General features: G+C 57.2%; 1 protein-coding gene across 6 annotated transcripts; it reads right to left on the bottom strand.

Moving 5' to 3' along the window:
* PARVG (parvin gamma) lies at positions 1–26,179 on the bottom strand. Of its 6 annotated transcripts, none has more exons than XM_073214004.1 (13): positions 25,960–26,175; positions 24,269–24,444; positions 22,131–22,195; positions 20,272–20,374; positions 19,238–19,378; positions 18,138–18,253; positions 16,995–17,050; positions 14,760–14,782; positions 12,796–12,836; positions 12,505–12,573; positions 10,331–10,432; positions 4,150–4,222; positions 2,053–3,597 (listed from the first exon to the last, which is right to left on the bottom strand). In XM_073214004.1, exons 2-13 carry the CDS (start codon positions 24,345–24,347, stop codon positions 3,488–3,490), a joined length of 978 nt encoding a protein of 325 aa, XP_073070105.1. In that variant the 5' UTR covers positions 24,348–24,444; positions 25,960–26,175; the 3' UTR covers positions 2,053–3,487. The 6 variants fall into 6 exon arrangements, with proteins under 6 accessions (XP_073070107.1, XP_073070105.1, XP_073070104.1 ...); XM_073214003.1 differs by having other exon boundaries at positions 12,778–12,836; positions 24,269–24,362; positions 25,960–26,174; XM_073214002.1 differs by having other exon boundaries at positions 12,778–12,836; positions 24,269–24,439; positions 25,960–26,173.
* Positions 26,180–27,261: the final 1,082 nt, after the last annotated feature.

Below are 27,261 nucleotides of genomic sequence, written 5' to 3'. Positions count from 1 at the left end.
CACCCGCCCCCAGGCACCAGGCCTCCCAGGCGCCACCCTGCCCCAGGACTCACCCCTTCTTCATTCTCCTCTCAAGGATGGCCCCTCTCCCTGTGTGGCTGCTAAGCTCCTGGCTGGGGCATGGGGAGGGCATCTGGGCAGGAAGGCCTGGAGAGAGCAGAGGACCTTAGGGAACTACTGAAGGTGGCTGGGAGAGTTGGGGAGGCGTAGGAGACAGCGCACGGTCAGCAAGCAGACTGTAAAGCCCGGGGCATCAGGAAGACCCAGGGCACAGGCAGCTGCCTGAACGCTGGGGGCCCGGGGGCATGAGAACAGGACCAAGTTCCCAGGACAGAAAGTCTCCAACTGCTGATGTGGAACTGGGCTCAGAGGAGAGAGAGAGGCAGAGGACCCGGCCTGGGAGTGACTGCAGCCCCCCAGCAATGGATGGCGAGGGCCTGGATTTCGAGGAGCAGAGGAGAAGAGGGGAGGGCGTCAGCCTGGGAGGTGAGCAGAGGGCAGAAAGGATGGGACTTGGTGCCCAGGTAGGGGAAGGACAGGGTCTACAGTGAGCCACAGGTCTCAGGCCTGGGGGCCAGGAGCTGGAGGGGCCCGTCAAAGATGCGGGGAGTCGGGAGGCAGGACGGGGAGGGCCGAGTTCTGAGTTGGAAGTGGTGTGTTTGGGGTGGGTACCCCAACGCAGTGTTGCCCTAGGCAGTTAGAAATGTGGGTCTGGTCAGAAAGCAGAGTGGTGGGCCCGGGGCTGGGGGGCTGGGAATGGAGAGCTATCACCCAACGGGTGTGCTCCTAGTTTTGTGAGATGGGTGGTGGCCATGGTTGTACATTACTGTGAACAAATTTGTTGTCACTGAACAGCACACTGTAAAATGGCTAAAACGGTCAGTTTGTTGTGTGTATTTTGCCACAGCAAGAAAACTGTAATGGACTAACCCTTCCAAAAAGGCAGAGATATTCAGTTCCCATACAAAGACAACTATTAGTGTCTGTAGGAAATCCTCTTTAAATATAAAGGCACAGATCATTTAAAACTACAAGGATGGAAAAGCTGCCTTGCTGTATTAATATCAGACAAAGCAGATTCAGAGCATGAGATCTTACCAAGGACCGAAGACACGGAACCCCTAAGCCCCTGTGGGCCTGCACCGCAGGAGGCCCCACACCATCCCTCTCCTGCCTGCCCTCCATCCCAGGCCCACCCTCCCTGGACCAGGGGCCCAGCAACTTGCACCTGCTCAGGTGCCCCCACTGAGATGCTCCCTCTAAGGCCTCTCCTTCCTCCTGCAGAGCCTTCCTGTGAGCGTTTAAGCAGTCTCAGGCCTACTCACCGCCGTGACCCCTCACCCTGTGCCCACCAGGCTCCAGGGAAGCTGAAGTCCAGGCCCCCCGGGCAGTGTTTGCTCACTGCCTTACACAGGTCTCCCCCACTGCAGGCGGGCAGTCCTTGCCCTTGTTCCCTTTGACCATGGATCTGCTTTCTATATCACCACAGTTTTGCCTTTTCTAGAACTTCTTATAGACCGTACCATACGGTGCCAGCATTTTGCGGCTCGTGTTTCTCTCAGCCTCATGCTGTTGCTATTATCCACATTGCTTCGTATCAACACCTCTTTCCTCTTTATTGCTAAGCAGAAACTGTGATTTGCTTATGCATTTGCCAGTGACAGGCATTTGGGTTCTTCCCAGCTCTTAGGTTTTTATGAGTAGTCTGGGTATTCATGTGGAAGTCTTTGTGTGGACATATGTTTTTATTTTCTTAGATAAATACCTAGTAGTGGAAAGGCTGGGTCATATGGTGAGTGGATATTTTACTTTATAAGAATCCTCCAAACTGTTTTCCAAAGTAGATGTACCATTTTGCATTCCTTCCAGCAATGTAGAAGCATTCCAATTGCTCCACATCCTTGTCAACACCTGCTATTGTCAGTCTTTTTAATTGAGCCATTCCAGCAAGGGGTATACAGTATCTCATTGTGGTCTTAACTTTATTTCCCTAATGACTAATAATATTGAGACTCTGTGTCAGCTTGGGCTGGTATAATCAAATACCGCAGATGGGGGGCTCAAATGACAGACATTTATTTCTTACAGTTCTGGAGGTGGGAAAGTCCAAGATCAAAGTGCCAAAAAATTCAGTTTCTGGTGAGGACTCACTTCCTGGCTTGCAGATGGCCACCTTCTTGCTGTGTCCTCCCGGGACAGAGAGAGAGCCCTGGTCTCTTCCTATCCTTGTAAGGACACCAATTCCATCATGGGGCCTCAGCCTCATGACCTCATCTAAGCCTGATTATCTGTGAATCAGGAGGTGACGGGGACAGGTGGATGGGGATGATGGGAAGACCTCTCACACTCAGACACCAACTCCAAGGGCTCCTGACATCATTCCCAGCAGGACATTCCCCTAAGCTCCACCAGCTGGCCTGGCAAAGACTGCCTGGCTCACGCTGGCCCCCTATGCTAAAACATCTCCCCAAATCCAAGACAGTCCAGCTGTGACAGCCACAGATCTAGCGGGCTCTGTCCTCCAGCGGGAGTTAGGGCTGGGAGAATGGGGTGGGGTGGGGAGTCCAGTGGCAGCCTGGGGCGCCTGCCGGCCTCACCCCACTCCCCTCTGTCTGGCTGGGTCCAGATGTCAGCTCCCAGAACCACTGTGTTAGTCCTCTACAGGGACTTTCCTTGGAGGAGTGTACACAGCAAGTACGGAGTCTCTCCGGAGTCAGCGGCGGCACCTCCCGGGATCTGACCCCCTTACCGCACAGCCTGCTTCGTGACTTCTGGGCACGCTCACCGTGCAGCCGTAGGGGTGAGCCTGGGCCACGGCTCCTCTGGCCAGTAACTGAAGGAACTTCCCTGAGCAGCTCGTAAGGGCTTGTTTGGAGCCACGTGGGGCTCCTGCCCCTCAGAGGTGATTCTGGGGCCACCCCCCAAGGGAGAGGCGGGCAGGCACCAGTAGCTGAGTGTAGCAGGCAGGGGCCTCCGGCCATCAGCCCAGCCACCCGAGAGCCCCTCCTGCCTAAGCACCCGCCCACGAGCCGGCAGAGGTCTGCGTCTGTGGGCTCTTGGCCGTCCCCGGGGGCACTATCAGCCATGAGATGCTGTGTGTCTCCCACCAGGCTCCCTGGGGAGGGAGGCTGTGAGAGGGCTCAGTCATATTTATGCATATTTGAATCCCCTCCCCAGGATACCAGGAGGCTCCCAAAATCCCTCCCAGAAATACATTTGTTAAAATAAACTGAGTGAAGCCAGAGGTCGGCTCAAAACGATCCATGCCTAGTGAGTTCAAAGATGTTCAGACAGATGGAAACAGGAGACAAGAATGGAGGTGGGCGGGTGGGGTAGGCGTGCTGTGGACACAGGAAAAGGCCAGTGGCCCTAGGGCTGGCTGGCTGGGGAGGATGGAGGTGGCAGGGATCTCTCTACAGAGGGGCCTTGGGCCCCTAGATGGAACTGCAGGCAGGCTCTGAGAAGCAGCTTTTTGGGGCAGTGATGGCTAATTCAGGGAGCCACAGGGCATCCCATCTGTGCTTTCTTTCAGCTTGTGCTTATAAAACAGGCTGTAGAGGACTCGCAGCGTGCTCTTGGCATCCTTGTTCACAATGTCTACGGGCCAGAAGAGAGCAGGGCAGCCAGTCAGACCAGGGCTGGGCTCAGGGGTGCGGCAGGGGGAGGTTCTTGCAGACAACCAACTGCCCCAGCTTGCCCAGGACTGCGGGTTTCCTGGGACACGGGGCTTCAGGGCTAAACCCAGGGGAATCCCTGGCCAACCAGGACAGCTGGTCACTCAGGCCTGAGTCCCAGGACCCCTCACAACACCCTGCCTCCCTCCTCCCATCCAGTCCTCCCCTGCACCCCTCTCTCGGTGCCCCCAACACAGCAACTCCTCAAGGCCTTGCCTCTCTGGACAGCCCATTCCCAGAGACCTCGGGTCCTGGTCTCTTCTCCCCGGGGCCCCTCCTCCTCGGCTAGGTGGGAGCCATGGCCATGGTGCCCTGCACAGGAAGCCTTGGCACACACCGATTACCCGCCCATGCCCAGCAGGAGGACGACACTAGTACGTGCCATCCCCCACACCCTGCGCGCTGCTCTGCGGGTCTCACCCCAGGCTGGCTGCCCAGGGAATGGATCACAGGGCCCACCCGTGCCACCACTCACCTTCAGGGCTGATGGGATAGCTGAGCAGGCCTTCATCCTTCAGCAGCTCCAGGGCCAGAGTGACATTGTGCAGCTATGACAAGACCCCATCAGATTCCAGCAAGACGAGGCAGCCCCAACCCAAGCCCTGGTTCCCAAGTGCCAGGCCCACCCCTCAGCCATGATGCCCATCATGCATCAAGAAGGCCACCTCTAGTGGGAAAGGCAGTTACAGAGAGGGCCACCCAGCCCAGGGGGTCAGGGAAGGCTTCCTGGTGGAGGTGAGCCCTGCCGGGTGAGGGGACTTAGCCAGGGAAAGGAGTGCGGGTTCGTCTGATGGTTTCCAATGCTGCCCCCAACCTGTGGGCAACAGAGACCCCTTCAGAGAGAGCTTAGTTCCATGGGCAAAGCATAGATGAAGAAACCGAGGTTCAGAGTGGCCAAGGGGCTCCTTTGAGCTTACAAGACAGAAAGTGCCATACCAAGTCTCACGCTGATGCTCATGCAAAGCAGGCTGGAGGCAGGGGGAGGCACCCCTGCCCAGACCCACCTGACTTCAGATCTCTGCCCCATCACTGTGTGACCTCCAACCTTAGGCACGTGGCACCCCTGGGCCTCTATGTGCTCTCCTGCCAAGCAGGGTGACCACCATGTCCCCTGTGCCTCAATACAGAAAACAGGTTGGAGAGCTCCGGGGGCCCTGCCAGCCTCTGGCTCCGCACAGACCCTGTTAGCAGAATCTTCCCTCTTCACAGCTGATTTCTCCCTTGGGCCTCAGATACAACCAGAAAGACCCCACACCTCTCCTGGCGGCAGCAGCCTGGCGTAGTAGAAAGAGCAGGTGGAGGGAAGCGGGCGAGCAAGGTCTAAAACCGGCTGAGCACCTGACTCCCTGTGACTTCAGGCAGGCCCTTCCCTCAATGGTCTGTCACGCACAGGTCCATGCAGGGGCTGGACAGCTCAGACTGGGGTCCAGCTGTGCCAGTCCCAGGCCCTCCCCGTTTGCTGGCCGTCCCAGTCCCACAACCCAGTACAAACAGGCCAGGCAGCTCCCATAGCAACGTAGCCCAGGCCCCGAGATGAGCCAGGCCCACCTGGGGAAGCCAGCTCTGCCTGGCTGCCTCTGCCACTGCCTGGTGGGTCTGAGCCGGAGCTGAGATCGGGGCTGGATGTCTGAGCACCAGCCCCCACCAGGCCACAAGTCACAGGTCACACTAGTCACATACCCAGGCTGGGCCTCAGTTCCCTCATTTGTGCAATGGTAAAACCACATCTTCCTGTCTACATCTCTGAGGCCGCCATGTGTGTCAAATGTGATGATGGACATGGAACTGGAGCCACAAAGCAAGATTTGAAGGTGGGAGGTTGAAGGCGCAGCAAAGGCTCAGCCTCAGCCAAGGCCTCCTGGCCAGTTCCCTGTGTCTGGGCTCCTGCAAGGGCCGGACATGCATACGAGGGCTCTGGAAGCCCCTGAGAAGGAGCTCTCCCGGGGGCAGATGGGGTGGCTCACAGTCCTGGTCCAAGGACACTGACCCACGCACCCCCTACGATTCCTGCCCCATCCCTGGGCCGGGCGCTGGAGTCCTGGCTCCCTGGTGGGATGCTCAGGGACAGGGCAGCCCCTCCCGGGGGTCCGGAAGGCACAGTGAGCAGGGTCCTTCTCCCCCGGGGACAGCTGTTGGAGCACCAGTGGGCACAGCGGCCGGGCTGGCGGCCTGTCCAGCATGCAGGAGAGAGTGTGGGAGAGGGCTGCCCCGCCGCGGTGGTAAAGAGGAAAAAGCTGTCGCATGGCGCCAATGCTTCCAAGCAGGTGGGACACACCCCCTGGGGATGTCCGAACCAAAAAGGAATGAAGTCTCAGAGAGCAGGTCGGATTTCTACCACTCACTCCTGTCACTCTGTCCCCAAGTCTTCCCTCCAGACTGGAATATTCTGGAAGGTGAGCATTGCAGTTGCTGCTATTGTTCACATTCTCATCATGAACACTATTCCCAGGTTACACAGAAAGGAAATGTCAGAGTGGGAACCAGACACAGAGACTGGCTTCAGCATAGTGTTCTCCCGCCTCGCAGCCTTCGTTGCGCCCTCATTAAGCCAGCGTCTCCCAGAACGTGAGCCAGGGCAGAGGGGGAAAGGGTGTCCTGGGCAGTGTTGTTTAGGGAAATGTTGGCTTAAAAAAGGTACTAAGGAAATACTTCGCTGTAGGACTTCTCAGAGCCTTGAATACATTACGGTGAATTGTGAACCTTCAAGACGGTACGTGTTTTCCTAAGCTATTCACAGGACCAGTGTTTTGGAAACACTTCATTCATTCACTTATTTAAAAAACATTTCTTGAGCATCTAGCAGGCGCTGGCCCTGTAACAGAGGCGAACCCAGGCCCACTCCCTGCCCTTGCAGAGCCTGGCTGCTGCCGGCCAGGCACGAATGACTGTGCTTGCTTCCATCTGTCACACTCCCCCTCGCCCACGCTCACGCTGAACCCGCAGGACCTGTCTGGGCTCCAGAACTGTCTCCACATGTTCTACCCAAAGTATCATTTTCTCTTCCATGCACCGTTTGAGATGATGGAAGTAAAACCACCGCGTTCCACAGAGCCAAGAGAAGGTTAAGACCCTGGAGGCTGCATTACAATCCTCCTGGGGAGAAATAATTGACAGGGGGAGGAAGCCAGACATTCCTGGCTCCTGTGTTTTGCTTTCTGCAGAGCAGCAGATGATCCCCTTCCCCCCTCCATCCCTAATTTCTCTTCCTACAACAAATGACAATCTCATGTAAACACCATGGGCAAGGGAGGTGTAATAATGAGAAATTCAATTTCCAGAGGCCACTCTGCCAAGATGACAATTCCTTGGATGTCCCACCTTTACAAAGGGACTGAAGAGTCATTCCTGCCCTTTTCAGCTAATGACCTGTCCAGCATGTTTATTATACATTCACGCAGCTGCGATTTCCTACAACACACTGTAACGGTTCATTCCTGGGGTCTGAGCTAAGAGGCTGCTGCTTTGCCCCGACATACAGCGTAGCTCATATGAGGAAGCTGGTTCTAAGATTGGAGGGTTCAGCAAGCCAGCTGCACACAGGGATGTTAGAAGTTGGGGTGCCTGTCCTGTCACTGAGGTTTGGAAGCATGCAAAATACTGAGCACGGTAGTACTGAAGTCCCACGAAGCACCGACACCCAAGTAACAAAGAGGGGCCCCGTGCTGCTCTGGGTCAGCCTGCATGCGGCCGGCCCTGCTCAGCCTCCTGCCTCCGCTCACCGTTCACACTTCTGGGCACAGGATTGGCACCGAGCTTGGCTTGGACCCTCCTGAGCCCTTGCATTGCCCCTCACAGGCCTCCTTCTTGGCCGTAGACCAGGGCCCTCTGTTTTCCCAGACCCTGGGGCTCACCTGGTTTCCCAGGAAGGAAACAGAGAGACAGCTCTGGCTTTGGAAACAGACAAACTTGGATGCCAGTCTGACTTCTCTCCTAACAAGCTGTGTGCTCTTGACCAGATCACCCTGCTTCTCTGAACTCAGTTTCCTTTGTGGAAATGGGACAAGAAGAGCTTCCAACTCAGAGGTTCCCTGCCAGGAGGAATTAGCAAGTCCCTCCACCATGCCATGGGTGATCCCTCCCTCCTCTGCACCCACACATTTTGCAGAACTCCACCACACACCCCCAAGGCCACACGGCCTGCTCTGGCCAACACATGAGGTGGACGTGTCCTGCTTAGTCTCGTGTGTCTCTGCCATTGTCACGAGAAGGCCAGGTTCACTGCTGGTCCCAGGAGGAGGATGAGCGGCATGTGGCACAGAGAAAGGGCAGAACCCAGGAGATCTGGATCACTGTTTCCACCTCTGCCGCCAGAACCAGCACTGCGTTGTTCCCACCTATTTGCTCCTTGCCCAACACCCAGCTCTGGGGAGTCGGAGTCTTGAATCAAGCTTCAGGAGTGCCCCTGCCCCCTGGGAAGGTGGGGACCACGCCCACTAAAGACCGCATCTGCCTGGTGCAACGGCCAGTCCTGGGGTCAGACCTGCCACAGGGCAGCGGAGTGGTCATGGGCAAGTCCCCAGCATCTGCTCCTGAACTGGAGAAACAAGCCCTGCCCTGCCCCCTCACAGGTGTGGGGCGTGAGGATGAAATGGGGTGAAGGCCAGGTGAGGTTAGGTGTAGGTTGTAGCTCCAAGAGGAGAGAGAAGCCAAGCTCAGGGGCCTAGACAATGCCGAGGGGCTCAGTGGGGAGGGGGCGCTGACCACTGGCTAGGCGGGTTGGAACAAAGCAGGGGGCAAGCTAGGTCCAGGGAGCACCCAGGCAAAGACCTAGGGATGCAAGAGGCCCGGCCAGGGCAGGGCTGCAGGCTGGGGGAGAGAGGGTGAGGCCAGGAGCAGGGAGAGTCTGGGGACACAGGTGGGCAGGGGGCTGGGTGGTGGGGGTGCAGAATGCCTGAGCCCGGGAGGTCAGGCTTGCTGCTGGACAGGTGCCCCCGTGTGGGGGAGGAGTTAGGGGAGGGGCCTGGAGGAGGGCCCAGGTGGGAGGCCAGGGTCCAGGGTGCAGAGCCTCACCCCCCACAGGGAGGCCAGGAGGTCTGCCCCAGCCTCAGGATGGTGGGCCTTCCCCAGGGACATGCAGCCATGTCAAAGCCAACAGAAATCCCCCCTTTGCCCAGAAACGGCCCTCAGGCTGGCACTGGGAGGGGCCCCCAGCCCTGCCTGGCATCCTCCTCAGGAAAAGCTGTGGCTGAGGACAGAGGGGCTGCCCCCATCCCAGGGTGGAGGCCAGGTGGGCCACAGGGACCCTGGTGTGGACAGGGATGAGCTGGCCACCTGGGGTCCTGGGCAGGCTGCCCACTGCCCAGAGCTCCAGCCAGCCCTTCAGTCACACCTCCAGCCCCACCAGCTGCGGCCTGGGTGGGGCCGGGGACCGCAGGCCCCTCCATGTTTCTGCCTCCGTGACTCCCCGAACTCTTTCTTACCATCTGGGTGGTCTGGGGGTGAGCCCATTTTAGAGACAAGAACCCTGAGTGATGGGGCCGGGACCCTGAGGCCTCTTGTGCCTCTGCCGCACCTGCCTTTACACAGAGCTGGACAACTAGCTCACGCCGCTGCCCCTGTGGGCCTCAGTTCCCTCACCGGGAGAGGAGTGAGAGTCCTCTCCCCTCGCTGGCAGGTCTTCCACATGGAAAGCGCATTCCCGGCAGGGGAGCAGCCCCTGCAAAAGCCCGGAGGTGGGACAGTGTGATGAGCTGGAGGAACTGCAGCAGCTCCATGGGGCAGGGGCCTGGGGGCTGCGGGGGCAGCAGAGCAGAGCAGGCAAGCCGGAGCCCTGAGGGGCGCTGAAAGCTGCAAGCCAGGAAGCAGACCTGCGCCTAGGAGGCTGGCCCCATCGCTTCCACCAGCAATGTCTTCTCTGCACCCCTTCCTGCAGTCCGGCCACAGAGCCTCCCGCCTGGGCCAGGGCAGCCATCTCCCTCGCAGCCCATGGCCTGCAGGGCTCACAGGGGAGTCCGCGTCCCCCGGGGCCAGACCCCCGGCCAGTCCCTGCAGCTGGGCGGCCCCCGGATACCGCCCTGAAACGTCCTGGTTTGTCCGCATCCGAGCCTCGGATGATGCTGTTCACCCTGCTGGCAGCCTTCCCCTAGTTACCTCGGAAAACCAAACCCTAACCAGCTCCCCGTGTCACCTCTTGTGCTGTGCCTTTCCCGACTGCTTGGGGTTATACTAACCACTCTTTCTTTCTGGTTCCCCACTGACCCACCCACCACAAACCGACACGCTTCACTGTGGCCCTGGGAGACCTCAGCTCAGGGTATAAATGGAGAGGCTCTTGGAAGCAGGAGCCTGGGCTGGACTGTTTTCTGGCCCACCCAGCATAAGGCCTGACACCAAGCAGGACCTCAAGAAATGAGGGATCAGCTTCCCGGGGGGATGGGTAGATGGACAGATGGATGGACGGATGGATGAATGGTTGGATGGGCACATGAGTGGGAAGACGGATGGATGAGCTGGGTGGGTGGGTGAATGGGCAAGTCAGTGGGTATGTGTGGGTGCAGAGGGTGGCTGGGTAGTTGGATGGGAAGACACATGCACAAACAAACTCATCCCCCCACCCTTCACTTGACATGAAAGTGAATAAATAAAAACAGGTCATGCTAATTCCATAGATCTGTCCACTCAAAGGTCGCCCATCAAGGAAAATCGGAAAAACGTACCATTTCTGCAGGAGAACTGGGAGTGAGGTAGAATTCCTTCAAGTGCAAGAAGAAGCCCTCCAGTTGTCCAATCAGCAGGAGTAAAATGACTCCATCTGAAAACTACAAAGGAGGGGTCTGGAGGCAGTAGCCGCGGAACCCCACCCTGCCTTCCACAGGCTGTGTGATCTTGCAGAACCACTCTGAGCCTCAGCTTCCCTCTGTGACACGGGGAGGACACCTGGCCCTCGCAGTGTTGTGAACATCGGCAGTTATTGGCTGCCTGGCACACAGCACATGCTCAATAGAATAAGCTCTTTGACATTTTCTATGAAATAGCCACAAATCACCTTTTAAGCCACCCAGTTTCATGAACTCATAAGCACAGGAGAAAACAGAGTTAAGTGTAAAATTATTCCATCAGGAAAAGGCAGAGAACAGCACACCAAACTCAATTCACTGGCTTCCACATTAATATTTCTGTCTCTTCTGTCTATATTTTCAAAGACAAAGCCATCCCTCAGCTACCAAGCATATCATATGCTAATATAATCCTATTCAATCTCTTCAAAGATATAAAACACAAGATTGGATATTGGAAGAAAAACCACTACTCCAAGTCCTTAATGGAATTTCCTCATATTAGGTCGGTTCCGATGTTATTAGTTTGGCCTGAAACCTTTTCTGCTGATAGTCCCTAGTCATACCACCAAAACACCAGGGACTTCAATATCCCTTCCTGTCCAACCATCTCTAAATACCTTCCTCACACAGGCCATTATTTAACCACGGCAGAGACACAGCTGGATCAGGTCCAGCAAAAACCTAAGAGCTCATTCAGCTCACACCCCCATAAAATATACTAAAACCACGAAGTTATCATTTAATGGAGGTCCACAATGTGCCAGGTAATATACTAAACACCAGATGCTCATGACCTCATTTATTACTCACAGTTCTATGAGGTTGGTATCCTTGTACCCATTTGAAAAGAAAAAGAGCCTGTGGTTCAGAGAAGTCCAGGTCCAAAGCCAGTTAATATGGAGGAGATGTCCCTGGAGCCTAGGGAACATGTGTCCATCTGGCTTCCGAGTCTGTTATTTTCACCTTGCCATGTCACCACACCATGCCACACACGCACACTGTTAATGTGATTAACATGTGAGGTAGTGGTGAGTATAGACTGGGTGCTTACAGCCTCGACAGGTTCAAATCTCAGGACCACCACTTCATTGCTGTGTGACCTTGCATGAACTAATTAATCTTCTGTGTCTTAGTGTCCTCCTCTGTAATGTGGGGTCATATCAGTTCCCCCCTCAGGTGATTGCTGGGAGTATTCAGTGAGTTAATGTATGTAAAGCAATTTGCTCAGGGCACACAGTGAGGGCTACGTTGGTGTTTTTCCAGGCACAGGAGTGTGTCAACCCGTTCCTTTGGCCTAATGTCAGAGTGTGTCTGGGAAGTCAGCAGCTCTGGCTAAGGTGGCCATAAGCCACTCGGTCCATCTGGGCCGAGACCTGACTTCCACTCCCCTTCCCACCCCACCGCCGTGCTGCATGGGCAGAACCCAGGCGGTCCAACACCACCATGTCCAGGTGATGTGCCTGGGGCCAGCAGGCTCGATGGCCGCCCCACAGGTCCTGGGCTGGCAACTGGCCCCCCAGCTTCCCTATTGCCCCATGTTGAGCAAACACCTATGGGACGCCCACAGTGGATGCTGATGGTCTAGCCCTGGGATGATTCAGCGCCAGCCAACCACACGGGCTGAGCAGTTCAGGAAGCCTTAGGACACACCGGCAACACCTTGCATACGGCACACACCTACTTGGCACTGGATGTGAGTGAATACCATACGGAGCGCAGTCACACAGAAGAAGCTCATGTGCTTTGAGTCTTAGTATCTGATCGTCTACAATTAATTTTGGAAAAAGACCTGAAAAGTGCTTATTCTATTGAAAACTAGTAACAACCACATAGATGAACCCCTTTGTAAAGCACCCCAACAGTCCCTGCTGGCTGGTGAGGCTGCCTGCCAGCAACACTCCCATTGGAGAGGAGGACCCCCAGCCTCCGAGAGGTGATACTCCCAGGCCACGCAGGGGTGGGCCCAGGCTCCCAGTGCCCAGTGGAGCCCTCTCTCCCGCCCGATTCCCACATCCCTTCCCTGTCTGGACACCCTGCAGTTGAGTCCCTACCTGCGTGTCCAGATTCTGCACAGACAGGCCCAGGCGGTCTAGCTTCTGATTGACGAAGTTCACGATGGCCTACCGGAGGAAAAACAAGGACCCCAGGCCCAGGACTTGGGTTTGCAACCTTCCACTCGGAGTCCAAAGAGCCCGCTAAGCACGAGGAGCATGGCAGGATGGAATGGGAGCCTGTTCCCGGCCCTCTGTCCCCTGGGGTGCAGTGCAGGTGGGCAGCGGGTGTGTGGCAGCAGAAGGGCCCCTGGGGGCTTTGACCTCTCTTACCTCCTTCACAGCACTCACTTTCTCTGGAGCCAGCTTAAATAATTCATCAAAGACGTCCTCTGCAGAGAGATTCAATAAACACCTCATTACAGTGCTACTATCTTTGGGCCAAATAGGCACTTTTTTCCCCACAGAAGTTTCTCAGAGTAACCAGTCTAGAGAGAGCTGTAGCTTCAACTCTTGTTTCTTGAATAAAAACTCGGGCCTAGGTCTGAGTCATTGCCCCCCAGGCTGTGTGGCTGGGAGAGAACGGCCTCCCCTCTCTGGGACTCATCTGTCAAGTATGGCTGATGATACCTACTAGGTGGGGCCGTTGCAGACATCAAACCCGGGAGCAGATAACACACTTTGCCCGGTGGCAGGGCACACAGTAGGACTTGAATAAACAGTTGTCCTTTCTGCAGTGGACGCCCGTTATCAGCCACCATCCCTTCCTCTGGGAACTCGCCCTGCCTCCTTCCAGCCTCCTGCCCCACCCACAGGCCCATGGGAGCTGAGCAGGGCCAGCCCCAGACCTGTTTGACCAATAGGTCTTCTCCCTGGTGTTTCTGGATTGGCAGAATGAGGGCATCGAGTCTTCCCTGCGAGTCTGAACCTGCAGACTGCGAAAGGCCAGCACCCTCAGCTGCTGAGTCATGCCCGCAGGGCCTGGGGACAGAAGGAGCGTCTTGGCGGCGCATGCCCCTAGGCCAGCCTCAGACACCTTGAGTCCTCAGACTGACATCCTTTTCCCACAAGCTGCATCCCAGCTATTTGTAGCCAACACCCCTCCCCTGGGGAGACAGTCCTTGGCAGGAATACCCAAGCTGGGTGGAAGAATTTACCTTTGGACTCTGCCACTCAGCAGCTGTGTGAGCTTGGGCAAGCCCTTTACCTCTCTGTGCCTCAGTTCCCTCACTAGCGAAGGGGAAAGTCAGCACCAGAGAGCAGCATGCGTGCTGAAATGCCCCATAAACTGGCAACGATAGAAACACCAGCACTCCCTTCGGAACTCCTTGGGCCCCAGGTCAGGGAAATCGTGTCACTGAAGGAGGCAGGAAATGAGGGGCAAATGTGTGCTCAGATGGCACGGGGCCAGAGCAGCGTGACTGTGCCCGGAAGGGCTGTGAGGAGGCCCTGCTCTGGGTCCCAGCCCCCCACCACGTGAGCCATCCCCGTGCTGCCCCCCAGCACTGCTCCCTGGACACCATGCACGCCCTCACGCTGCCCCTCCACACACACAGACATCAGCCAGCCTCCCACGTACCCCCTTGTCCTTCCTCCCCCATTCATCTTCCCTCAGCTCCTGCTCTCAGACGCCCCTCAGAGGTCATTCCTTCTGCTTCCGCATTATTTCTACCCCCCAAAGAATCCCCTGCCTGTGCAGCCCTGTGTCCTAAGCGGATGCTGATGGTCCAGCCCCAGGACAATTCAGGGAGGGAAAATCACATTAGGATGGGAATGGTGGATGGGTGACGGGTAAAGATCGCTGTCACAAAAGCAGCAGCCACATGGCTGTGCAATCACTATTAAGCACCTACTCTGTGCTAAGCACACTAACAAATTCTCTTTTAACCCTTATCACCAGCCAAGAGGTGGGTGCCTTTTTACTGTAAAATTAATCCCATTTTACTGATGAGGAAACTGAGGCACAGACAGGTTAAAATGCTCAAGCTCCTGTGGCCGATGAGGAGGCGAGCTAGTGTTTGAACTCAGGACATCTGGATCTGGGGCCCACACACTGATAACACCTCTACCGTCACCGCCGAGGGGGAATCAGAAATCTCTTTACCCATATGAGCAGGATCATGAGAAGGAATAGCCAAGACCATGGACAGACAGACAGACAGGAGGAGAGACAAACAGAAAAGAAAAGGCTTGAGATACACACAGACTGCAAAGGAAATGGGAGCGAACATCCATCCATTAACCCTTCATCGTTACTGTCTGTATTAACACGTATCCAATAGAAAAAGATGTCCTGAAGTCACAGAAGTACTCACTCGAAGGCTGGTCCTTGTCTGTGCTAGGAGGGGAGAAAGCAAACAAATGGTTAAAAAAAAATCTCTACCCCTGTAGTTTCTTACTAAGCCATGCCTCTGTGCTGGCAAGGCTCACACACAACCTGTATGAGCTCCTCTTTGTTTCCCAGCTGCTTTGTAGCCAGGCAGGGTCCCTATGGGAAGCAAATGGCAAGAGGTTCCTACCCTTCTGCGGAGGCGTCCCCACCTGGCAATGTTTGGATTTTGCCATTTTGTGGTTGCTGTTTTAGCCGGGCGGAGGGGCTACACATACCATAAAAGGCACAAATTGTAAGTTTACAGCTTGTGCACTTTTACCTATACACACCTGTGTGATCACCACCGGCAACCAGACACAGCGCGCTCCAGCACCCCCGCGTGCCCCCACCCCATCCAGCCACAGGGATTACCACCGCTCTGATTTCTCTCCCTCCCCATGGGTTTTGTCCTGCAAGTCCATGTAAATGAGATTGATCGGATAGTCCATACTCTTTTGTATCTTTGTTCTTTCACTCTAGTTTTGTTCTTTCTGAATGATTTTTCTTGGACTTTGCTGTGAATTTTGTGTCCCAGCCCTCCCGGGAGAGCCAGGCGGCCCCTCTGCCTGAGGCCCTCAGCAGGTTGCTGGGCTGTGCGGGGTGGAGAGGATGGCCTGAAACACAGACCCCGGGCTCTGCCCAAAGGCAGGTGCCAGGCAGACAGATGCCCCGTGCTGCCCCAGACACAAGCAGAGAGTCAGGGGTGCACCCTCAGGAAGGTTTCCAAGTGCATAAAGGGGGCTGAGCAGGATGGCTTTAGGGCCATGATGAGGAAGGAACTCAATGCCGTGAACACAGACCACGCCTTCCCACTCGGGGTTCCAAAACTGATTCTCAGACCCTCAGGCTTCAACATCCTAGGAGTCAGTTTGGAGTCGCTCAGTGACTGGGTGACCAGGAGATCCCTTGGCCTCACTGAGTCAGAGGGGAGCAAGGCTTCCTTCCGGGGTGTCCTTGAGAAGGTTAAGTGGGCCAATGAGTGCACAGGACCCACTGCAGGAGGGGCCAGCAAAGGTCTGCTTCCTCCTGACCTTTGCTGCCTCAGCTCACATGCTTGGGCCACAGCGGCTCCTTGCCATCAGCTTCCCATACTTTGAGCCCCTGCCGTTCCCCAGTGGAAGCCCAGGAGCCAGAGGCTGCCAGGACCTCAGGGACGCAGGAGGCCCCCCTCCCACGCATCTTCTATTACCCTCATGAAAGCCTAAAGGGTAGGAACGGGCTGCATTTTTCAGAGGAGTTAAGAGGCTCAGTGAGGAGCGGTGACTTGTCCAGGGTCACAGAGCTCAGACATGGCAGAGCAGACACTTAGGCCCAGGTGGGGCTGCCTGCCAGGCCTGTGAGCTGAAGAGAACTGAGCTTGCCCAGCTGGGCTTCGTGGGGGTTAAATGGGTCAAGGGAGCCCAACAGCCCAGTGCCCTGGGCAGAGTAGGCCTCCAGTAGGCGTTAGCCAGGAAGGGAGACTCCCCAGCTTTCCTGCAGGAAGCCCGTTCTGACACCAGGCCAGGGAGAGCTGCCAGGATGGCGGGGAGGCCCGAGGGACGCGCTCCCTGGCCGGCAACCCCTGGCTTCCTGCTCACCCAGACGGACGAAGGGCCAGCCGCCGGCTGACTGGAACACTCACGGACAGAGCCCCCCCCCCCTGCACACAGTAGGCGCTCAATTAGTGCTGGTGGTATGAGTGAGCACCTGAGAGGGCCCTTGGGGCGCTGCGGTCTGGCGGCCAGGTTCCCTACCGTGGAGCGAGGGAACGCTTCCCCTTCCCCGTCCCCGACCCCTCCTCCAGACTCGGGGGGCTGGGCTTCAGGGAAGCAGCAGGCATCAGGGTCCAAAGACCCCATTTCTGGGCTCCTCCGGGCCTCCAGTGGCTGTGGTGCAACCTCGTTGGCGTGGGCCAGAGCCCCTCTGACCCCAGCTCTGCCTGTTCTGTTGGGCTGTGCAGGGGCCGAAGAGCTGGCGGACGTGGGCATTCCCACCAGCCCATGAGGGCCCTGCCCCAGAGGCTAGTGGGATGGAGGGCCCCTGTGTGCCCCTGCAGGACTGAGGAGCCAGCGAGGCCCTTGGGAGGCTTAGAGGAAGCCGGCAGAGTGTGAGGGCTGCCCCCAGGAAGGTCACGCCGCTGTGGCCCTGCCCCAGGCCCCAGGCCTGTTCCCGGGAGGCCGCAGCCTGGCCCTGCCCTCACCTGCAGTCCGTGAGCTGTTCCACCAACTTCTTGGACTTCAGGCCGCTCCTGGTGCTCTGAGAAAGAGCAAAGGGAAGACACTGAACAATCCCAGAAACCTCTGGGTCCCACACCTGCCGCTAGAAGACTGTGGTGGCCAAAGCAGCCTCACGGGACCCAGTTTCGTCTGCCTCACCCCCTCCCCAGGGTGGCCCTCATCACACGTGGCCTGGCTTAGCTGTCCTTCTTCCCCAGGGGCCTTGAGCCCTACGAGGATGGAGACCATGTCTGCCTTGTCCCTCGGATATCCCCCGAGTCTCACCCAGTGCCCGGCTCGCAGGGGTCAGTGACCATGTGTTGACTTGAATAATTAATGAATGATGGACAGGTGGATGGATGGATGGATGGATGGATGGATGGGTGAGTGGGTGGATGGACAGGTGGGCAAGTGAGGGAATGAGTGACAGAATGACAGTCAAGTCACTTCTGACTTTAAAAGAAGTATAAGCATTGAGTCAATGTGTTTTTAGAAATGAATTCACCTGAGTCTGGCTAGACTTGTCTTGTTCTGTCAGGTGGAGTCAAAGGTAAGCCCCGGCTCAGGGAGCCCTGCAGAGGTTGGGGGGGAGAATAAAGAGGGGCAGGCACCGGTGGGGCGCCTATTTGTAGTGCTAGAGTCTGTCTGAGGGGGAGCCAGGGACCCCTGAGGCATTAACCAGCTCAGTGAGAAAGGGTCCCATGGGGTACGAAACCCAAAAAAGCCCCCTAGAACCACCACCATACCATCAGTTAGTGACAGAGGACAGTACAGCAGTGACCAGGGCAGTGGTTGTGACTCAATGGTGTGAAGGCTCTGAAAGGCCATCAACAGACACATATGGCCCATGTGACACAGCTGACATCAGCCAGGACCTTCCTCACACCCCCAGGCAGATGCCACCTGCTCAGGAGAGTGGGACTGGCCTTCCCATGGACCGTCTCGGGGCTCTGTGGAACTTGGCATCTCCCACCCCCAGCTGCAGCCCTATGCCCCACTGCTGTCCTGGGAGTGTGTGACAGATCTAGAACATACCTGGTTCAGCTCCCAACCCTCACAGCACCCCCAGTGCAGGACCCAAGGTGCTCAGCCCAGGCCCAGGCCCCCCGAGGGGCCCAGCCCCTTACCTCTGTGGTGACCATCTCCACCTGCACATTGCTCGGGAGGGGCAGGTCAGGCTGGAAGCGCTTGGCCAGGGCCACAAGGAGGTGCAAGGTGGCCAGCAGGTCCTTGTTGAAGATGGCTGGGAGGGGTGAGGGGTACAAGGTCAGGACCCAGGGGCCACCAAAATGTGGGGCCATATGGAGGTTTTTCTTATGGCCACAAAAACCCTCTGCAGACCAAGGAGATCTCTGTCCAGCCTTCTGGAAAACAGAGGTCTGGAGATAGACATTCAGAACCCCAAAATAATCACACTTTGTCCCAATCACCCCACTTCTGTGAAGACCCTAAAGTCACAGTCCAGTGTGTGGACAGGGCTTTAGACAGAGATGTTCGCTGCAGTGCTGTTTACATCAGAAACAACTAAATGTCCTACAGCTGGCACAGATGGAATAAAATTTTAGATTAGGGTGAATGGGACGAAATTCAGAGCCCACACTATAAACATCAATTATCAAACCTGAGACCAAACATAGTGGCGAAGGTATGACACGGGGGCCACCAAAAACTGGGTTTGCAAACTGCTAGATCACCACCCAGCCTTGGAGACGCTGCTTAACTCCTTTCAGCCTCAGTTTTCTGGTCTGGAAAATGGGGAGGATATACAGATTGGAAGGAGGCAATTCATACCAAACTGTTAATGGGGTGGGTGAGGAAGCCTGGACGTTTTGCTCACTCCACTTCTTATAAGCAGACATGGCAGATATAATTTAAGTAAATGAATGGGACTGTTAGTGCCCACGTGACCAGGGGGATGGGAGCATCGTGGCACGTGGAACTCTGTGAGCAGTGGCGTGTTTTTGATGTGGCCGCGTTTATCATCATTGTGCTGTCCTTGCTGCGGCGACACCCTCACGGCACAGAAGTGGGTAGGGCTGCCTGCTCCTCAACTGGGCGCATGACTTTGTGCATGAGGCTTTGCTTCTGCCACCTCCCAAGCACCCAGGTCACCCCCATACCTGGGGTGCATGAGCGTGCCCACTGGGTCATTGAGAAGCCTTGGAGCAGAAGGACCCGGGCTCCTCCAGACCGCCCCTGGACACCAGCCCCGGCCGAGCCCACGTACTCTCCACGCTCCACTTGACCTGCAGTTCCTCCACCTGCAGACTCTGGTTGGCTGCCTCCAGGACGACCTCGAGCTTGCGCCTCTGGCTTGCAGCCGTCAAGGCAATCTCCTCTGCTTCCACCTTGAGTGCGGCCAGCTTCTCTGAGGGCCAGAGAGGGCGGGAGAGGGCAAGGGTGGGCTGGGGAGGGCAGGGTGAGGACAGTCTGCTTCCCCCAGGAGGCCGAGCCCCTCTGCACATGGGGAGTGCCGGCCCTCTGAGCTGCCTCCACTGGCCTCACCTTGACCACTCTGCTCCCTGCCCCCTTTGCCTTCTGCACAGCTGTGCACACTTCCTTTCGGCAGGACAGCGTGGCCTAAACTCCTAGGCTTATATCCTGACTCCCTCTTTCCTCATTGTGAGACCCTGGACAAGGTGCTAGGCGTCCCAGCACCTCTGTTTCCTCGTCTGTAAAATAGGAATAGTAACAGTGTAAGGCTGTGCTGAGGATTAACAGCACCTGCCCCCAGCAGGTGCTCAAGGGGCCTTGGTGGTGGCTTGTAGGATTATTATTCTGCTGCCCATCTACAAAGGACTTGGCCAGGCCCAGGCTGCAGAAGACCAGAATCAAGGCCACCCTTGCCTCCAAGACCTTACAGCTTTGTGCAGGAGACAGACATGTACACCAAACACAACCTCACACAGCACAGGGAGAGGGTAACTGGTGCGGGGAGGGGCCCCGGGGCCAGGAGGCAGCCCTGCTGTGAACGTGGCAGGCTAGGACAGGCCTCCTCTGGCTGCCAGGGTCACCTCCCCACTGGCCTGTTTTCTCTCTGGCAGCCTGAGGGCAGGGACAAGGGATTCTCTGTGGTCCTCAGCAGCCACAAACAGAGGCACTCGATAATTGCCAGAGGCAATGTGGGGGAGGGGGAGTCCAAGGCCTGGAGTGGAGGAGCAGTAACTGTTCCCTGGAGGCCGAGTGGAGAGCCCACCTGGGGCGCTTGAGGGGCCAGGTCAGGGGGGATGGCCCTGGGCAGCCCCAGGAGCAGCCACTTACGGAAAAGGTGGTGCAGGATGAGCCCATCGAACATGTCCTCCTCCAGGCTTCGGACCACAATGTGCTCGGAGTGGAGCTGGGTGTTGATCCACTCCATCAGCACCTGCAGGCCCCCATGGGACAGCTGACCCGGGGCCACTTCTCACCTGGCCTTCACCTGGCTCAGCTCTGCCCTCAGCCTGGAGTGCCCTCCTCCCAGCTGCCAACTCCTTCCCATCCTTCAAGAGCAGGTCAAATGTCACCTCCTCTGGGAGGCCCTCCTTCATTGCCCAGACTGAGACAGGGCCTGATCTGGACTCCTGAAGACACTTTGTTTCTCTCCACTACAGACCTAGGCACTGTGGGCTGCTGTTTGTCCTGTCCAAGGTTTTGGGACCAGGGAGTGGGGAACTGTTGTAACAAATACCCCAAAGCAGGGAGATGGAATTGGTAATGGGAAGGGTTTTGAAAGCACTTGATAGAAAAAGCCTAGGCTGCTTTACAGAGGCAGTTGGTAGAAACATGGGCATCAAATAGGCACTTTGGTGAGAGCTCAGAAGGCAATGAGAGGCAGAGGAATGCCAAGGCTGGGGGCCACCCGGTGTGGGGAGAGGCCTGGGATGGATTCTCCCCCAGAGCCTCCAGGAGCCAACTCTGCCCGCACTGTGATCTTGGACTCCAGCCCGACCGAGAGAGTGAATTCCTGTTGTTTTCAGCCCCCAAGTTGGTGGGACTTTGTCTTGGCAGCACTGCAACACTAACGTAGGGGCTGCTGCTGTCCCTCCTGACCCTAAATTTTACCCCTGTGGTGCTCACCTCTGCTCCTCTCTGCAGCCCTGCCCGTGGGCCGACCCTGGAGGCCGGCCCACCCTGCTTGTGCTCCACAGGCCAGAAGGCAGAGGTGCGATGCCCGCCTTTAAGGGCGTAGCCCCTGGGACCCAGGTGCTGGTGCAAACAGCCCGCTCCTCCGCCACATGGGAAGCCTCTCAGGTGCCAGCTCCACACTGGCTCCCAGAGCTGCATCTGCTCCAGCCCTCACCTGGGCGGCGCCTTCCCTGCCCATCTTATTCCCCACTGCCCTGCCTTATCTCCTGCGACTGCCACCCACTTCAACTGCTTGACCCAAATCCTCGCCTCAGGACCAGCTCCTGGAGGAACCCACGCTCAGATGCGTCAGCACCCTGCCAGGGTTTCCAGGAGAGCTCGTGCTGTTCCATGTCCCAGTGCCCAGGGTGGGGGAGGTGGATGGAGGGAGTGAGGGACTGGGAGGGACGAAGGCAGGAAGGGCCAGAAAATGGGCCAAAAATCCTCTGGGGAAGGTAGAAGGTGGTGGGGTGGGCCAGGAAGCCCTCCTGGAGGAGGCAACAGAAATGCCACAGGGAGACTGGAGAAGTAAGGCAGAGAAAAACAGGCCCCGAGCTTGTCTGTGGCCAGCCAGTCTGAGCAGCAGACTCACAGCCAAGAAGAGGGCCGGCCCTGGGCGACCAGCCTGCTCCTGCCCATTTCACGCCCCTCCGTTGCCTTGGGCGGCTGAGCAGGCGAAGGAGCACAGGCTTGGGGGGCTGATGGCTGGGGCCAAACCCTAGCTCTTCCACTGGCCTGCCTATGTCCCCTACAGGTCAGGTCACCTCTCTGGGCCTCACTACCTGCTCCCTGGGATGTGGGTGACAGTGGAGCCCCTCAACCATCGTGGGGGTTGCTGGGATCATGTGTGTGAAAGTACGGTCTGTGCTCCATAAACGTTCCTTCAGGGGGTCTTCCCACTGGTCACTGCGCAGCGTCCTGATGTCAGGGAGGGGAGGTGGCTGCCTGCTGTCCCTGAGAAGATGACCTGACTGCCTCCAGGGAGCACAGCAGGGAAAGCAGAGGGGCTGCAGTACCTTCTGCAGTTCGGCCAGCTTCGGATCCGCCCGGGAGGTGGGTGACAGGTATTTCTTCTTCTGTCCTGGAAGCAGAAGTCAGGATGACCCGTGTGGGGGGGACCTTGCAGGGAGCTGGGAAGCTCTCTGCAAGTCACCACAAAGCCAGCACCTTGACCACAGGGAGAATTTAGTCCTTCTGCTTCACACGCACCCACATGTGTATGTGCACACACACAGTTACACAGACACACACAGATACCCAGGCACATGCACACAGACACACACAGACAGGGCCACTCAGACACACATACACCCTGAGCACCAAATGTCCAAAGTGACTTGGGTTTCCCCAGTGTGCCTTGTCCTCCACACCTCCTTCCTTTGCCCATGCTGTTCCCACTGCACCCCTAATGCTTTTCCCTGCATTTCCCTCATGAGCACCAGCTGATTCTTACACATAGCAATATTCATATTCGGAGGACATAAACTCAAAAACTGTTTCTTGTCCATCTGAAATTCAAATTTAACTGGGTGTCTTGTATTTTGTGGCAACTTTACCCACTTACTAGAGAAGCCACCACTCAGACAAGCCCAGGAGCGGGGCCCCGCGGGCTGAGGGATCAACCATATGTCTGGCTCTTGGAGCCCCAGAACCCTGGTCAGCAGCGATTCCTCATATTACAGATGCACAGAACCCACAAATGTCAGGGCCTAGAGGGACCTGCGAGGTCACATAGTCCCAGTGGACATGGGGGAAACTGAGTCACCCCCTGGGAGCTGCCTTGCCCACATTCACAAAACGCACTGTCTCTTCTTCACATGACCCAGCCGAAGACTTTCCTCCATGTTCTGAAGACCCGAGCACTGCCCAGGCCCGGGTCTCCCAGCAGGAAGGAAGGCTATCTGCCCCAGAGGAGCGGGGGGCCCCGGACCAGCGGGGGGTGGGGGGCGGCTGGATGAGTGAGTGAGTGGCGACCGTGGTGCTGCTCCGCCCTCCCCGGAGCAGATTCCCGGCCACTCTGAATCACCTCATGTTCCAGCTCTGCTAAATCAACTATAAAACAAAAAATATATATATTTTCAAACAACTAAGCCTGCCACCCTATGAGCAGTTTTCCTCGCGTGCTTTCTAAGCTGAAACCATTACAAGCAGAGAACACCAGGCAGTTAATGCGCAGCCCTGAGGCCTTGGACCCGGCCTGCCGACTCCCCGGAGCCCAGGGTCTCGCTCACTCTCCGCGGGACTCTCAGCCCCCCTGTGTAAAAGGCTGTTGTCACAGGATCGAGCTGAAGTTGCGTTGTGCGCCTTTGCTCAGATTATTTCACACTTCCTTCTCCAGCATCGTATTTCTGTTTTAAAGGTCACGTAAGTTCTAGCAGGGTCACTTAAAGCCCGTGCCAAGAGGGACATTCGGGTTGCCCTCTGGTTTGTTGTTTGGTTTCTGTAACAGGGTGGTAACAGCTATGGGCACCTGCCCTGGTCCTTCTTTTAAACCATCTTCTAGATTTCAGGGGCCGTGGCCACAAACTCCCCAGCCTCAGAAAACAGACACTTGCCTAAAGGGGACCCGCCCTCGTTGAATTGCTCCTGTCCTGTGCCCGCCCACTTTCCAAAGAAACCCGCAAGAGTGAGGGGGGCAAATAAGCAGACCCCCAGCCTGCCGGGTGTCAGATCTCTGCCAGCGTCTGCTGAGACCACACAGTGGGCGTGGAACCTGAACCCCGGAGCCGCCCTCCTTGCATCCAGAATCCTGGCCCCACCCCTTCTAACGGAGGCAGCTGTTACTCTGCTATCTTCCTCTCTGTGCCTCAGTTTCCTCTTTTATAAAAAAGAGATAATAACACCTACCCTCAGAACAATGAATGAGTTGCTGCCTATTAGAAGTGCTTAGCACAACACCAGCACATAGTAGGCACACATAGCAATGGGTATCCTCATTGTCAACCTAGAGATGTGCAGTTTTGGATAACTGCAGAAGGTTCTGGAAGCAGGGTGAGGTGTCAGGTATAAAGCAGAAGGCACAGGCAGGAGCTGGACAGCTGGGTGCTCAGTTACAACTTGGAAGCAATGCCATGCCCGGACAGCCAGCTTTGTTCCTGCGGTGTAGACCCTCCCCTCCGCCCCACCTGGACCCCAGTCCCACAGGGGCAGGCACCTTGCAGGAGCTCCTCGTCTGCTGGTGGTGTGGCCTCCTTGGGAAGCTGCAGCAGGTTGTACAAGGTCTCTGCCTCCATGTCTCCTTGCCAGCCCTGGGGATGCAGGGAGCAGAGGGCGTCTCTTCTCCCAAGCCAAGCAGGGTAGGAGCTGGCTACGGGTGGGCAAATCACTGTGCTGCCAGGACAAGGGGACAGTAGGCAGGAAGATGGGTGGAGAAAGGCACACAGCTGTAGGCACAGCCTGAGCAGGCGCCTGGCAGGGATGTGGTGCCTCCTCAGCAGGTGCAGAGCGGCCAGACGACCACCCCCAACCCGCGACAACATGCAGGAAGCCTGGGCACACCCTGCGCCAGGAGAAAGGAGCTTGTCAGGGTCCAGGAAATCGCAGGCTGAGCTCCAGAGGAAAATCAGGTGGAGGGGTGAGGGGGCATTGGGGGCCCATTTGGGGGGCTGGGTGGGGTGAGCATGCTGAGGGATGAGCTCCTGAGGGCCAGGGGGCACCAGGCCTGTCCCCTCTGGGCCCCAGAGCCTGGAAAGGGCAGGCACACAGCAGCACCCACAGCCTCTGGGCGAGCAGACCGAGCTGGAGTGCCCGCGTCCCCCAGCTCACCCACCACTCCTGCCCTGCTCTCTACAATGGGGCTGATCCTCTCCAGCCTCTCAGGTAGTTTGGGGGTCTCGCAGCTCCTGCCGGCGCAGTGCGCGTCACCCTGCCCCGTCCTCATTACGGGCAGGGGGCCGGCCTCCCCCCAGGCCTGGGAGGTGCAGGTTCAGAAACCGCCAGGCCTCCTTCCTGTTGCCCAGGCTCACTTCCTCTCCTGCTCGGCTGCCAGCTCTGCCCTCCGTCTTTCTCCCTCTCTAGCCCCTGGTCTCCCCAGCATTTCCAATCCCAGTCAGACACTTGGGGTGGGGTGTCATGCAGCAGAAGGTGGTGGTCAGCTCCGGCCTCCGGGGAGGCCAGTGGTGAGATGGAGGCGTTCACTGGGGCTGGAGCTGCCCGTCACACCAGCAGCCAGCCTGGGGACACAGGGCACTGCCCAAGGCTCTTCCCGCCGTGAAGCAGAGAGGGATGCTGGGCCATCTCTGTCCCCTGAATCCCCAGGCTTCCTTTGAACAAGCTTTGGTTTGAGGACTGTGGCCAGGGAAGAGGGAAGAGCCCGGCCTGGGGGTGCAGAGGTCTGGGCTCCAGGCTGGCTCCTCCTCATTCCGCTGTGGCTACTCTGGGAAAACCCACTCCCCCTCTGGTCCTGAAGCTTCTTTGCAAGGAGGGGCTGGACTCAGAGCTCAGCAAAGGCCTCCAAGTGGACAGAGAGCTGGGTGTTGCCTTGGCCATCAGCACTGGGTAGTCCCTTCCCCGCCTGGGCCTCCCTTTGGGGGTTCTTCACACTGGATGAAGCTCAGGGAGATGACATGGTGGAAGGGGAGTTTTCATCTGGCCACCCTGGAGGTAGGACAGGGCCTCCTGCCTACCGGGCTTCCGGGGAGGGGGGAGCGGCCCCTCTGAGCCTGGGGTGCCCGGACGGCGAGGGGGTTCAGGCTCTGCTTTGCCCGACGTTAGCCTGAGCAGCCTCAGCCTAGACTGTGCTCCCCGGGCCGGGGCTCCTCCCACCGTGCCTGAAGCTCCTGAGCACTGCGCATGGGAAGGAGGCCCCAGAGCCGAGGGCCCTGCGGCTAAGATGCCGGGACTCACCTGGTGGTGTCCTCCACTCCAGCAAATGAGCTCCAAGGAACTCAAACAGGGGTCCCCGGGGTCCAAACAGAAGCAGTCTCTGGGTCCCTAGGTCAGCAGGGGCCCTCTGGGAGGCAGGGCCAAGCTGCTCACTTCCTCCGGGGCCTGCGGCTTCTGCGGGGCCTGCTCGGCTGCAGGAAGCTCCTCCACCCTCGGTTCAGAGCCTAACACTTTGAAAGCAATGCTGCCACATCCTTCCGGAAACCTCTGCCCGGGGCCCCGGCCACCACCTCACAGCCCCCTCAGAGGCCTCACAGGCAACTCAAATTTAATATTGTTCTTTCCCTCTCCCTTCCCCACTACATCAACCAAGTGAGTTTCCCCCGTCTTCCCACCCCCAAATGGCAGTGCCAGCCCTCCAGTCACTGGGAGCAGAGGCTGGGAGTCAGCTCCCCCAGAGACCCCCACATTCCCACCATCAGTGGACAGCCATCTGCTTCTACACCCCCACCCCAACCAGGCGCCCCTTCCTCCCAGGACGGCACAGGAACCTCCTAGCTGGACCCCCACTGCAGCTTCTTTCACACCCCTACTTCCATCCCTGAGCTGTTTACAACCAGAGGACCCACTTCACGTCCCAACTCACTCAAAACCCACCAGTGGCATCCAATAGCTCTTAAAATAAAATCCAGTCTGCACGCCCAGCCGTGAGTCCTGATGTGACCTGCCAGCTACATCTCCATCCTCGTCTCCTAACCTCTCCTGCCCTCATGCCCTCCCAGCCAAGTTGACCAGCTTTCTGTTCCCTGTAAGTATCTGTTTCAGGGTCTTCCCACTTACCGTTCCCTCTGCCTAGAAGCCCTGTCTCAGCTTTTAAAATGCCTATGTCCTCACCCTTATCATCAGTGTAAATGCCTCCTCCTTCAGGAAGCCTTCCCTAACTGTCTTTATCTAAAGTAGGTCCTTGCTCTGATTCCTTGCCACAGCCCCTGGAGGATCCCTTTGTTTCAGTGTCCAGAATAATCCCTGGCAAAAGGTGGGCTCCAGGAATAAATACTGAGGGCTGCGGCTGTCTAGCCGGTGAGGAAGATTTTCAGAGGAGAAGTGGGCCTTGACAGATGAATAAGAGTTTGCCAGTTAAAGAAGATGGGTGAGGATGGTCCAGGTGGAGGGAACGACCTAGGCAAAGGTCTAGCGGACTTCAAGAAGGAGAGACCCCAGGACAGCAGGGTAGCCAGGGGACACCGCAGACCCAGGCTGGTCTCCCCAGATTGAGTCTGCATGAGCCAGGCTGAAACTGAGGTTGCATAGCAACAGGTGACA

Source organism: Manis javanica, chromosome 10 (assembly GCF_040802235.1).
Source record: "Manis javanica isolate MJ-LG chromosome 10, MJ_LKY, whole genome shotgun sequence".
NCBI classification, from domain to species: Eukaryota; Metazoa; Chordata; class Mammalia; order Pholidota; family Manidae; genus Manis; species Manis javanica.
This window is presented reverse-complemented; position numbering and strand designations above follow the sequence as displayed.